The 14,350-nt window shown below is 40.4% G+C and overlaps 1 protein-coding gene across 1 annotated transcript in view; it reads right to left on the bottom strand.

Moving 5' to 3' along the window:
• CSGALNACT1 (chondroitin sulfate N-acetylgalactosaminyltransferase 1) overlaps positions 1-4,178 on the bottom strand; it is an 18,642-nt gene extending 14,464 nt beyond the window's left edge. Inside the window, exons 1-2 of the mRNA XM_015831451.1 lie at positions 3,551-4,178; positions 3,008-3,224 (exon numbers count right to left, since the gene is read on the bottom strand). Of these exons, the coding sequence (XP_015686937.1) occupies positions 3,008-3,224; positions 3,551-4,178 (845 nt within the window). The remainder of the gene's footprint in view (positions 1-3,007; positions 3,225-3,550) is intronic.
• Between the last annotated feature and the right edge of the window lie 10,172 nt (positions 4,179-14,350).

The following is a 14,350-nucleotide window of genomic DNA, read 5'->3' as shown; positions in this document are numbered from 1 at the left end:
CAATCAGCTCCAACCCCACTGGCAGTTAAAAGGAAGAAACAGCTGCGATCACACACCACTCTTAGAAGCACGAAGCTGAAGACACCAGCCTGAAGATGACGAATGTGACTTCGTCGAAACGTCGCCAAGGTACTTTTAATTCTACGCGGGAGAAAACCCGAATAACTAAAGACCTACATATATATATATATATATATATGCAGGTCTTGGCGTATTCGGGTCTTTTCCCGTGTAAGATTGAGAGTATCTTGGCGACGTTTTGACGAGGTCCCACTCGTCATCTTCAGGCTGGGGTCTTCGGCTTCGTGCTTGTGCGAGCAAAGTGTGATTGCACAAGCACGAAGCCGAAGACCCCAGCCTGAAGATGACGAGTGGGACCTCGTGGAAACATCGCAAAGATACTCTCAATCTTACACAGGAAAAGACCCGAAAACACCCGTGAAAACCTCAGAAAACAAATATATATATATATATATATATATATATATATATATATATATATATATATATATATATATATATATATATATATATATATATATGGGCTAAAAATCTATTGATGAATGTAATAAATATGTTTTTACTTAGCAGTAATAATAAAAATTACTAGCTTAAAAATGAGATAGTAGATATTAAGAAAAAAAGAGAGGAAGTATTAAATGTTGAAATAGAAATTTTGGTTACTAAATTCAAGATATTTGGAAATTACCAGAAAATAAGAATATTATATTGTATTATTAATCAGTTGATGTAAAATGGTGAGAATTCAAATAGATAAGACATGTATCCTGAACATTAGATCTTGTGATGAATTGTCATAAAGGGAATTAGGTTATTTAAAACTTGGAAATTATAAATATTAAACGTTAAATTTAAATATTAATGGGAAACTAAAAATTGGGAAAAACTAACCAGGACATCGATTGTCTAAAAAGATTGAATGTTAAAATAACTAGGATATGTATAAACTAAAAATTATTGATAAATGTAAGAAACTTATTTTTATTTAATCGATATAATAAGAATTGTATTAATTTAAATATGAGACAGTAAATACCAAAGGGAAAAGAGAGAAAATATTTAATGTAATAGTTTGTGATCTGTACTAAAGATATTTGTATGTTATTGAATTATTGACCAACTCAGCCGCCACGTTGCTTTTCAAATATTTAAATGTAAAACTAGAAAATCAATAACATTTTCTTAAAAAAAAAAGATATAATTGGTTCAATAAGGCACAAGTAACTGGGTTGGCACATTGTACTAAGCCATATATCATAGCAACCAAATTACAATGAGCTGAATTCACATAACATGTTAAGCCAAACCAAACAAATCACATTACACGAATCAGACAAAAAACTGGCTAACAGCACTTTGGAATGCACAATGTCTCTCCTTGAAGGTTTATTTATTTCTTATTTCCAATTTGATACTGCCTAGTTTCAATTGACTCTGGAAGGCTGAGACCATAAACATCTGGATAACACAAAATAACAAATATACAATTCAGATGAAAGCATAGCAATAAAGAGATGGCAGTTCCAGTCAACACAACATATCCAATATGTAATAAGAGGTACCAAACACCCGAGTTCAAAGCCTAGGAGAAGACCCAGATTTTAAAATCCCCTAGAATGTCATCATGGTGGGAGCCATACATATCTCAGGAAGAACCTCATTCCAGAGGGCACACTGTATGACAAAGAAAGCAGGATTGTGGGGTCCTGACAGATGGCATTGCTTGATTAAAGGAATCTGGAGTGTGACAGTCCTGTTTGAATGAACCTTCCAGGCAAACACCACAGGATATGGGTGATTCCCTGAAGTAACCAAGTAATCAATCTCTATGTCACGTAGGGCTTTATAGAATAAATCAGCATCTTGAATTGCACTCAGAAGCAAACTGGCACCCAGTGCATGGTATGTGGGGAGACAGGGTGAAGGGATGCTGCCTAGGGAATGGTAAGGTAAGAAATAACATAGCCTGCAGCTGGATAGTGGGTGGAGGAAGAGGCTCAGAAGGAATCATCTCTAGTTTCTTTGGCTGTAAAGGAGACAGCAGGAGAATTATAATAATGTCAACTTTACCAGGCAGAGGAGACAGGAAACACAACCAGATAAGTTAATTCTATCTATTGTTCAGTTACATTAATCAGATCTTGCAAATCTGCAAATACAATTCTTTCATCATCTTCTGAATGGATAGATGTGCCACCTCCATCCTGACTCTATCACAGATTATCCACAAGTACAACTAATGCTGTCTCTGTACTGAATTTCTGCTTGAACCTGACCAGAATGGGTCTTAATAATCTGCTTCTTCCAGAGTTCTCATTAACTGCAGACTGACTATCTTCTCAACAATGTTCCCTAAAAAAAAGGAAAAATGGGTAATAATTATCTAAAATGATTGGATCCAAGGATGGCCACCACCTTGCTCAAAGAGACCAATACTGGCTACTTTCAAGAGGGAGTCTGGTCCAGATGAGCAGAGAATCTTGTCTACTTCCTCAAGAGTCATTGGTTCACACTCCCATCTCAGAACAGACCACAAATAAGGTTCTAGCCATCTTGGAAAGATTTGCCTAGCCAGAGTTCAAATCAAGCATGTCTGAGCAACTTTATTCACCAATAGCCTGAATATTTCCTACTGGCTTGATAGGAATAGCAGTTCTACTGACTCAGACATTTTGTTTTCACAAATTTTCCTAATCATAGTTTACTTAGCCATAACAAATAATTCTGGGTGATAAAGTTTGAGATCATGTTTCACACTAAGACTATTATATTAACCAATAATATAATTTGCTACAAGAAATATTATTGGCTGATTATGCACTATCACGTTGCTGTCTACTCTTATCTACATCATAGATAAATATTTCAAATTAATATTCTTTTTTAATCTAACATTACAAAATAAATATTCAAAACACAAAGTCTAGGTACACTGCCCTACAACTTCTCATCTGCCATAAGAGTGCACAACAGCAATGATACCAACCTGAAATTGTGCATAAACTGCTGAAACTTGCTGGCCCTTTTTGCCAGTGGCACTATGACATTAATAAGAGTGTGGGCCATATTGAGGTTTTCATTTGCGACATTCATGATGGGGCCAAATGGTCTGAAAAGAACAATGCGCTTGAATTCATATTTTTTGCTTCCTTTGAATATCAACTCATATAGAGTGCCTTTATCTCTTTCAGTCCGGTGAATGCCTATTAGAAAAGAGAAGGCAATTATTAGCTAGAATTTCTAAAGTAAAAAAAATGTTTATATATAATCCCCCTGATTTTATTTCTTTAATTTTAGCAGTAGACATTTATAATTTTATAATATATTGTCTTATGAATTCCTTATTTGGAAATCATGTATTACTACAAATTATCTACTGCTCTCAGTGGCTTATTAGAACATGTAACACTAGCAAAAAATTATGAAGTCTTTTGAGGATGGAAATACATGCAGCAACCTTACCTTCATTTAAGACATCCCCACCCATAATTTTTTCATTCATTCTTAAGTGACGTCCCAGAAAACACACCTTCTATGAAGTCAGAGATGGAGTATATTCGATGATTTATGTTGCTGTTACTCTTTGGCCTATTTAAAATCTCCAGCCCTGACTCAATAGCTTCTGCCAATTCATCCCTCTTGTCCTTACGCACAGGCTTTTCCTCAGGATGACGTAAAAGTCCCATCTCCAGCTGATAAACTTTTTGTTGAGTGAAGCTTTCAAAGGGCAATGCAGCATATTCAGTTGGTAGCTTGATGCCAGTAAGTATTTCTGCTTTGTCAATCTGGGAATGGAGGAACTGCAGCAGAGTTTTCTGGGATTTCTCAGAGTTTCCTAGGTCTAATCTAACCTCCTGTGCATCTTGACCTTGCATGTTCTTCAGTAGTTCGCTCCTTTCCTTAAGCTTATCTTTCAGCTCAGCAATTTGTTTTTTCAGGCTGTTAATATGGTCCCAATAATATTCTTCTCCTTTTTGTAGGATTGCCTGATATTCCTCTTTTCCTGTTGGGCTGTTAACTCTGAAGAATGCAGGTTGCTGATGGTTACCTCTTGGTGTGCAGGTCAACATGTAGAACACAGATGCTGCACAGCAGAAGAACACAAGTACAACTACTATTCGAGAGAGCCATGCTATTATACCACGACGAGCCATCATCTGCTAAGCAGCTGGTGATACCCACATTCCTGTAACAGACTGAAATTTCCTGCAATCTTTTTAGAATTCAGTTCAGAAGTTATACACATAGATATGTTTTTGAGTGATTGATTTCAATATAACCTGCATACAATATCTGACAACTGGACAATGTTGCAAGGTTATTTACCAGCAGTACTAAAAGCTTCATTGAAAGACCAATGTTGGCATTTGAAGGATATCTGTTGATTCTGGATAAAAATGGATAGTTGCCCACAGCAGAGAGAGAGAATGATCTGGAAGCCAAAGCAAAGACATATTGGATTAATTCCTGCGTGAAGAAGCTTCATCTTCAGAAGAAGTAATCATTGAATGGTGTGATTGATTCACATCTGTTTGGCTACAATATACAGATCTGACAACCAAGAAATTCTTATTTACCTAGATCAGTGATGGCGAACCTTTTAGAGACTGAGTGCCCAAACTGCAACCCAAAATCCACTTACGCATCGTTGAGTGCCGGGTGGGTGTGGCCCATTGGCTGGGCGTGGCCCATTGGCTGGGTGTGGCCCATTGGCTGGGCGTGGCTGCGGTGGTAATGGCAGACTGGGTGGGACTAAAAAGTTCAATCAATCAATTCCAACTTTGCAAGATCGTTTTTTTTCCCGCAAGAAGTTGATATTGACTGATTGAACTTTTTTTTTTTGCACACAGCAGCGGAGGCCTAAAGCGAAAAGGTTTTATAAAACCCAGCTGAAGGCCTAGGACTGGGGTGACGGCGCGCGTGCCCACAGAGAGTGCTCTGAGTGCTGCCTCTGGCACCCGTGCCATAGGTTTGCCACCACTGACCTAGATTTTAAGATAGCTGGCTTCATGTCTAAGGGACTACTGGAGGAATTCGTTGTCTCCTGGTTTCTAGCCTGATATTTTGAGTACAAGAACAAACTGGCTGTCCAGTTTACAATGAATAATTATAACAATTAGGATATCATTTCCTTCTTTAAATAAAACCCATTGATGTACCTATAAAAGAACAATTAGTTTCTGTGTTTACTTAATTTTTTCCCCCTCTTCTTTCAGGGTCTTATGTTTTTTAAGTATCTTTTAAGTAAAACAGTTGTGCTAAAACGGATTCCCCACTTTTTATTTGTTATTGATCTTTGAAAAATAATGAAAACCATTGTGTAAACACTCGAAATCATGCCTTGAATAATAAGTATTCTGAATTCAGCCTCTGACATCTCTATTTAAAAGGACCTGGTAATAGGCATTTGGAAGGCTTGTGCCAGTCAAAACAGAAGAAAGTGCTCTAATTCAGCTAAAGTTACCTTCATTTGCTATCCTCTCCAATTTTTCAGATCTTTGCATGCTAATTATAGTATTTTGTAATGAATAGTGTGACTTTTTATCTGTTTTAGCAACAATCTATGATTTATATTTTCTAGGATATTTGGAACATCATTTGGTATTATGAGAAGTTTATATTTTATGTAGTTTTTGTTCAAGAATGTGGCATCTGTTTTATTAACAAATCTTTTTGCATCTTTTTATAAGATACTAATCTTGTAATGCTTATATTATAAATTATTATAAAATATCTTTATGTATAAGATATAATCAAAAATATCCTTAAAATATGACTGAATAATTTTCTAAGTTTTGTAAGGATGGGGCAAAAACAGAGGAGGAAAACAAGAAAGGTAAAATAATTCAGTGTTGGCCTCAGAAGATATAGTATTTTGTAATGAATAGTGTGACCTTTTATCTGTTTTAGCAATAATCTATATTTTATAATTTATATTTTCTAGGATATTTGGAACATCATTCAGTATTATGAGAAGTATATTATTTTATGTAATTTTTGTTCAAGAACGTGGCATCTGTTTCAATGCCTTGAATAAATCCTATAGTCAAAACACAATGGATATTTCTTATAAAATGAAATACTATTTCTTTGCAACAGTTTGAAATCCACCTTTCTTTCCTCCATCCTGTATGAGTGCCAATAGCATGATAACTTTTCATGCTTTATATATCAACCAATGCCCATACTTTTAGTCTGCCTGGAGCAGATATGTCAAACTCAAGGCCCACGGGCCACATCCGGCCCGCAATATGGATAGCTGTGGCCCGAGGGGCTGTCCTTGAGACAGTGAGGGACTGGCCCCCACTGCCTCAAACCCAGCCCAGGCCAGCCAGGCACCAATCTATAACTTTGGAGCAGTGATCCAAAACCTGGTCAGTCTTAGATCCGTGGGGCCAACCTGGAGACAGCGAGTGGCAGCCCCTGCGCCTCAGCCCCACCCCCGGGCTGCGCACAGAATGCGGTGAGCTGCGGGTCCTGGTATCCTGGGTGAAAGGGAAATGATCATGGGCTGTGAGGCTGGGCCAGTGAGCAAGTCATGGAGATGCTGGTGGTGGGCACGGTGTTGATTTACAACTTTGAGGCGGCCATCTGAAATGCAGTCTGTCTTAGATCTGCAGGGCTGCACCTGCTGCCTTGGCATCACCCCTGGGTGTATGCGCAGGTGGTGAGCTGTGGGGCCTGGCATCTCGATGAAAGAGAAGTGCTCAGAACACGGCCCCAAAGTTGTAGATTGGCACCTTGCCTGCCCCTGCACCAGTGCCTCCATGTTCGCTTGCCGGCCCAGCCTTGCAGGCCATGAGCACTTCTCTTTCACCGGGACCATCCCCACCCCTGCATGGGAAATCCACGGGCTTCAGGAGCATGGCCACCAGTACTGCTGCCAACCTCTCCCCCTCCCCTCATCCCTTCCTGGGCATGGAGAGAGGGAGAGAGGGAGAAAGGGAGAAAGGGAAGGAGGGAGGGAGGGAGGAAAGAGATAGGAATGTGAAGGAGGGAGACAGAGAAGGAGGGAGGGAAACAGGAAGGAAGGAAGGAAGGAAGGAAAGAAGGAAGGAAGGAAGGAAGGAAGGAAGGAAGGAGATGGGAATGAGAAGCAGGGAGGCAGGGAAGGAGGGAAACAGGAAGGAAGGGAAGGAAGGAAGGAAGGAAGGAGATGGGAATGAGGTGGGGAGGGTCTGAGGGAAGTCCTTCCTTAGCACTTGGCCACCAGCAGTTCTGCTGCCTTTTTGCCATCCCCTTGCCCCATCCTCCTGACCTCTCCTGGTGGTCTCCCATCCTATCCCTGAGCATGCTTTGATTACAGAGCCAGGTCTCCTTGCATGGAAAGGAAGTAGGCCTTCCTCTGACCCGTACACTTTGCCCTCCTGAGGAATCTGGCCAAGGAGATTGAGCAGAGTAGCAGCAGCCTCAAGGAGGTAAGAGCAGCTGGGCACATTCTCGGGGGGCTGGGCGTGGGGTCCAGTGCTTTGGAGTTTGAGGGCTGTGCTGTGTGCTTACTCTTCACTGCCCAGGGCTTCAGGCAGCCCGCACCACAGTCAAGGGCCCCCCGTGGCCCGAGAGGGATGGCAAGGTCCTCCGGTGGACCATGCCCTAGCGAATGTCCCGGTCGCATCCCCCTCTGACGGTGACCCCTGGATCACATCCACAGCCCTGCCCAGTCCCCCAATCACCACCGCCCCGCTACGTGAGTGACGTTAAGCCAGCCACGCCCACCTGGCCATGCCCACCCAGTCAGCCATGCCCACCCGCCTCGAGGGTAACCACAATGCTGATACGGCCTCAATGAAATCGAGTTTGACACCCCTGCCCTAGAGTGCAATAGCTGTGGTGGGTATCTACTTATTGAATAAGGTCAACATGGTCTATGAAATACATCTGCATCTACATACTTCAATATGCTTGTTAATTGCTCCTTTGGTAGACTGCCGGGCCTCAATAAATTCATGTGTGTGGCGGGTGTTGGCATGCCCAATGATTTTTGTTCATTCCCAATCGAATTGGTGTTGTTTATTATCAATGTGGTTTGAGATCAGGGATTTTTGGTCATGCCATTTAACTGCTAGTTGATGTTCATGAACCCTTGTTTTCAATTGCCTTCCTGTTTGTCCCACATAGAACTGGTTACAATTGTTGAAATTGATTTTGTATACTATGTTGCTGTTGTCTTCCTTCTGTATTTTGTCTTTGACTTTAGATAGCTCTTTTCTGAGTGTAAATGTGGGTTTGTGAACTATCATTATTTGTAGGGGTTGCAGTATTCTGGAAGCCATTTCGGATGTTCCTTTGATGTATGGCAGGACCTGTTTTTGTGTTGTGGCTGGCTGTGTATTTTGTCGAGGTTTGGATGATAAGCACCGTATTATGAAATTTTGGGGATAGCCATTGCAGAGGAAAACATCGAAAAGATGTTTCTCTTCTGCTTTTCTTAATAATTCAGTGCTGCAATGTCTTTTAGCTCTTTTGAAAAGGGTCTGGATGCAGCTCCTCTTGTGTGCAGTGGAGTGGTTGCTTGTGAAATTTAGAATTTGGTCTGGATTTTCAGTATATGCAGGTTGTTAATTCACCATTATCTTGTCTCCTTATGTCAATTTCTAGGAAGAGGAGTCATTGCTCTTTTTCTTCCTTGTGTATAAAACTGATCTCAGTGAATACATTGTTGACTAGATGGCATGTCTTTTCTAGTCTGGTGCGTCTGATGATGATAAAAGCGGCATCCACATAATGTACCCAAAACTTTGGCTGGATGGTTGGCAGGACTGTGCGTTCAGGTTTCTGCATTACTGCTTCTGCTGTTAGGCCAGATACAGGTGATCCCACAGGTGGGTCTTGTCCTTGTTGATAGATTTTGCCATTGAATTTAATGTTATGAGGCATAATTCCAGAAGTTTCATGGTAGCATCAGTGGACATGGAGTGTTCTTTAGGAATCTTTTTGTTATGGCTTTGATTTTCTGTGAGGAGATCATAGATGATTTGTTTGGCCAGGTCAGTGTTGATAGATGTGAATAATGCAGTGACGTCAAATGACATCATTATTTCTTCTTCATTTATTTTGTCATTTTTAATTAATTGGAGGAATTGTTCAGGTGAGTTTATAGAATAAGCTGAATTGTTGACAAGATGGTGAAGTCTTTTTCTTAAGGTTTTCGCCACTTTGTAGGTTGGTGCTCCAGATAGCACCACTATGGGGTGGAGAGGAATTTCATTTTTGTGTATTTTGGAAAGTCCATAGAATCTGGGTGTAGTGGAGTCTTGTGGTAGTAAAAACTAGTTTGGCAATGAAACGTTCAGAAACTATATTGAAACAAGCCTGGAGAGTAAACCACTGCCAAAAAAGCTACAAGTATTTTCTATTATTTCAAAGTTATAAAGTAGTTATAAGTAAACTGCTTAAACATGCCCATCATTGTGAAATCTTTGCAATCAGACAATCATGAACAACTGCACTAACTCTCCATGAGTGCCTCCTAAAGAAACAATACCAAAAAGCATATGCTACATACCTCCAATTAACTACCCACAAGCATGGAAATTAGCCTACAAAAATGGGTGTAAAATGCTTCAGTTCATGAATACTGATGCACACAATAGTCTGGAGGAATATGAACGCATCATCAATGAACAAAAAACTGAATGCCTCAATGCAATCAGACAAGATCTTATAGACAGATTGGAAAACACAATCAATATGATATCTAACAAACTCCAGACCAGAAAACACAATGTCCTAACCAAGATCTCTCCTAAACAGCAAGATTTAAATTCATGGATCAAAAACTTATACAGTAGATCAGAGGTCACCAACCTTTTTGGTTTGGTGGCCTGGAAAGGGAGGCAGGCACATGTATGCACGCACAAACAAATGGGCCACACATGAGCACATGCACACACGCAAATGGGCCCGCACGAGCATGAGTGCTACAAATGGGGCGGCATTAGCACCGGCGGGACACTCAGGGTGGTGCTAGTGCCGGTAGGACGCTCAGGGCGGGGTGACACTAGCATCGGTGGGATGCTCGGAGCGGCGCTAGAGCCGGTAGGACACTCAGGGGCAGGGTGTTGCTAGCGCTGGTGGGATGCTCAGGGGCGGGGTGGTACTAGCGATGGTGGGACGCTCAGGGTGGTGGGGCGATGCTAGTGCAGCAGGATGCTTGGGGCAGCACTAGCGTGAGTGTGGTGGCTTAGTGCACACACATACGTGTATGCACTGGCCATCCCTTCATGCGGCCTGGTAGCCAAGAAGCCACAGCCTGGTAGTGGGCCATGCCCCCCAGATTGTGGACCCCTGTATTAGATCATTATCTGAAAACAAAAAAGCCATCCTCATTAAAGGCCTTAATTTCAACTGCAAGAATGCAGACTTCCTTGCCAATTTAGAATACATAATGAAAACTAATAAACTTGACCAGGGAATACAAGAGGACATCAGATAGAGAATCATTCCTAGTATCCAATGAAACAGACAAGACAGAACACTTAACCAGCAAGAGAAGAAGACATTAAAGAAACTGAGAAAAGATAGAAAAGATAGAGACATTATCATCTACTGGCAGATGAAGGCAAACTAACTGTGGTAAATGGACAAAGTTGATTACATCAAGAAAGCCGAGAATTTACTTAATGACACTAACACCTACCAGATAATCAACAAAGATCCCAAAAACAATTAGAGAACAAAATAAGAAACACCTTGATAAGAATGGAAAAAGAAAAACAACTAACTTCAACAGAAATACAATTTTTACTACCATAGGACTCCACTATACCCAGATTCTATGGGCTTCCCAAAATACATGGTGTCCAGAAGCAGCTGCAGCCGACCATCCCCTTGGCACAGCACACGTAAGTCCAAGCACAGAGGGAGAGGCCGGGGGGGGGAGGCATGCAGGTGTTGGGTTTGCCTGTCTTGTGCCAATGCGGCCGCAGGCAAGGTGAGAGATGGTGGGATGGAGTGGGCGGCATGTTGGGATCACCTGCCTCTCCCCACCTGCTGCCGGTACCGCAGCACATCCAGATCATTTGTTTCCCCCCTGTGCCTCTGCCTCCGCCTGCCTCCACCGCACACTTTTCACCCAGAGGGAGTCTGGAAGCTTCATCTGCTTGCAAATGGAGCGCTTGGAAACAGAGTGAATCGCTCAGTTTCCAAGCGCCCCATTTGCAAGCAGACAAAGCTTCTTTGGGTAAAAAGTGTTTGGTAGCACTTGGTAACCAAGCTATTCGCTCTGTTTCCAAGCATCCCATAGGCACCCAAACACTTTTCGCTTGGATGGAGAAATGACAGAGACTGGAAGCTTCATCTGCTTGCAAAAGGAAAGTGTGTGGCAGGCAGAGAAAGGCGGCAAGGGAGGCTTGTGCCGCCTGGTCCTTTGGCTTCCCCCGCCTGTCCGCGCCGCTTTCTTCCTCACCTGAAGGCATGTTCCGCCGGCACTTAAAATAAGACCCAGTCTTATTTTCGGGGTAACACGATAGTAGTGTTTCCTGTTTGGTTTATCTGATAGGGCTGACATCAATCTTGCAAGTCTGAAGATACAAATCCCTGTTACCACTTTTAACTGTTTGAACCAATTAGGGCAGATCCTTCTCAATGGGGCTTCCCTGATTGTTTCCAGTAGCATCTTTCCCCCTTTCCTACCAAGGTGATGCACACATTTCATCGCATCATCTTTACATTCTGACTACAGACAATTATAAAAGAGCATCCCCCCTGGCCCTCTATAATATTTTTACATTTAATTATTAAGAGTTAAAAACTAACTTTGTTCATATGGCATGGAGAACAGTAAAATTCAATGGAAACATTCTCCTCTTATATAACAATAATAATAATAATAATAATAATAATAATAATAATAATAGTAATAATAATAATAATAATAATGATAAAGTTGGAAAACTCTGGGAAGTTTACCAGTTAAAAATAAAAGAAATATGTGAATCAACATCAAGAGAATAAAGAAAGACAGCCCAGTATCAAAGAGACAGACAACTAAGAATTAGTCATCACTGAAATAAAGGTAAAGCTTTCTCCTGTTGTGTGTGTCTCTAGAGGGCAGTGGTCATCTCTATTTCTTAGCCAAGGGAGCCAGCATTGTCCAAAGACATTTCCATGGTCACACCAAGGTGCACATATCACTGTTATCTTCCCATTTAAGTGGTACCTATTTATCTACTCACATTTTACATGCTTTTGAACTGTTAGGTTTGCAGGACCTGGGGCTCACCCCATCACGCGGTGTTCAGATCTCTAACCCAAGCTGTCAACTTTCCAGATGACAAGCTCAAAGTCTTTAACTGCTGAGCCATCCCATCACTGAAATAGGATTACTTTAATGATTTTAATGATACCTGATACAATAATAATAATAATAATAATAATAATAATAATAATAATAACTCTGGAAACAAAGTTTTCAAAACAAGGGGCTTCTATGGAGAGAGGTTGCTTTTGGGCCACTGTTTCCTTTAGCTATCATGGAACAGGTCCTTAATATTTTCTCTGCTTGAATTTATGAACTGGACAGATTTCATTGAAATTTTTAATAAGCGCTTTGAGTTGTGTTCAGAAGCTAATTGGGAGCTAAATGGTTGAGTTGTTTTACTGCAGTATTTGTAAAATGTGTCATATCTTGAGTACACTGTTTTATAATTACTGGCTTATACTATGGTTTTTATTTGCTATCTCACATTTTGTTTTCTTTCTGTTTTTGAGCTGATCTATAAATAAAATGTCTTGTCTTGTTGCCAATGCAATGTTAATTGTTCAATGTTATCCAAATTAGGAAACAGACTCCACAAGAAGGTTAGTGCTTTGTGCTTTATAAATGTTAGACAAAAGAGGCTTTGGATTATGACAAACTGCTGAAATGGAAGTAGATACACTTGATATTGAAACTTGACAGTTAAGAGCCATTTCTAACTATTTTGTATCAGAACAGTCTGATTGTGTTTAATTAATTTAATTAGTTTATGTATCTGACCATCTCACACAAGTGATTCTGGAGGCTTACAAAGATTAATATAGATAAAAACTCACAACATATATAACCCAGGGTGCCCAGAGATAAACAATAACCACACTCATAGAGAAAAAGACATCTGTAACAGAATTCATCTGCCCACCTGACCCAAACACCTTAGGAAACAGGCAGGTCTATCATCAGAATATTTATATCACACACTATTCCTGCTCATGACCTTGCCCAGTGGCTCCATGTAGATATTACATAGGGGTGGGAAAAATATAGTCAGGGGCCTCAGGCTTGATCTCTTCCACCAACATTAACTGGAACTGGCCCTGGAGGAAATAGAAATATCATAACACATGTCTCCCATTCCCAATCCCATGAGTCTGCCCAGAAGGATACCATGATCATTGGTAATTGCTCGGTGAAAGCCACCGAGAGATTGGTTTCCAGGAAAGCAACGAACAAGAAACTGAGGAATGGGCTGGTGCCTTGAAATTCCTCTCTGGAAACAGGGCAGTACCTGGAATTGCCCACAGTGCTCCAAGCAAATGCTCCTCATGGAGCAGTTCTGAGAGGTGGGAGAATCAGCTTTGCTCAAGCTGCAGTTCAGAACCTTCAAAGGATCACCCACTTCCTCTCTCAATCACTTCTGAAAATGGCTTGTAAATTTCTTTTTAAATATCAAGGTCAAGTTTCATTATACTGGGTGATTCCTCAGTGAAAAAATTTTCATGCGCCTTTAAGAACTTAAAGATTTTTTTAAAATTTGGAAATAAACAGCAAAAAGGCCATTAGAACACTGATACCAAAACATTATAAGCAGACTAACAGGCCAGATTGACTGGAAATAAGATTTAGAAACTGATTATAAGAATCCTTCCTACAATTTGTTTAAAATCATATTAAAATGTATATATGAAAATTTTGCATCTAAATGTAAAGAATTATTCCTTAGGAAAATGTAAATTTCAGAGAAAAATATAAGAGACTTTGAAAGCTGGTCACAAGAGGCAACCAGAAAAAAACTACAGATAATTAAAAGAGAAGAGACCCACCAATGTAGAATGAAGAGAAGTAGATAACTTTGGAAGAATTCAAGGATAGTTGGCAACCATGTTTTCAGAACTTTCTGTTAAGATTGACTACTACTGTACAACTGAATTTAAAAGAGAGATGGAGGATACAACTGAGGATCAGCCTATTTTCTATATGAATTTAAAAAGAAAGGCTACAAGAATGATAGTGACATAAATATTACATGGGACTTACACATGAAACTGGCTGATATTTTAATAGCTAAAAGGGACACACAAATAATAAATCAGAAGAGTGATTTGGATGTGTGGATTTCAACTCAGAAGA

Source organism: Protobothrops mucrosquamatus, unplaced genomic scaffold (genome assembly GCF_001527695.2).
Source record: "Protobothrops mucrosquamatus isolate PMUCROS unplaced genomic scaffold, P.Mucros_1.0 scaffold_257, whole genome shotgun sequence".
NCBI classification, from domain to species: Eukaryota; Metazoa; Chordata; class Lepidosauria; order Squamata; family Viperidae; genus Protobothrops; species Protobothrops mucrosquamatus.
This window is presented reverse-complemented; position numbering and strand designations above follow the sequence as displayed.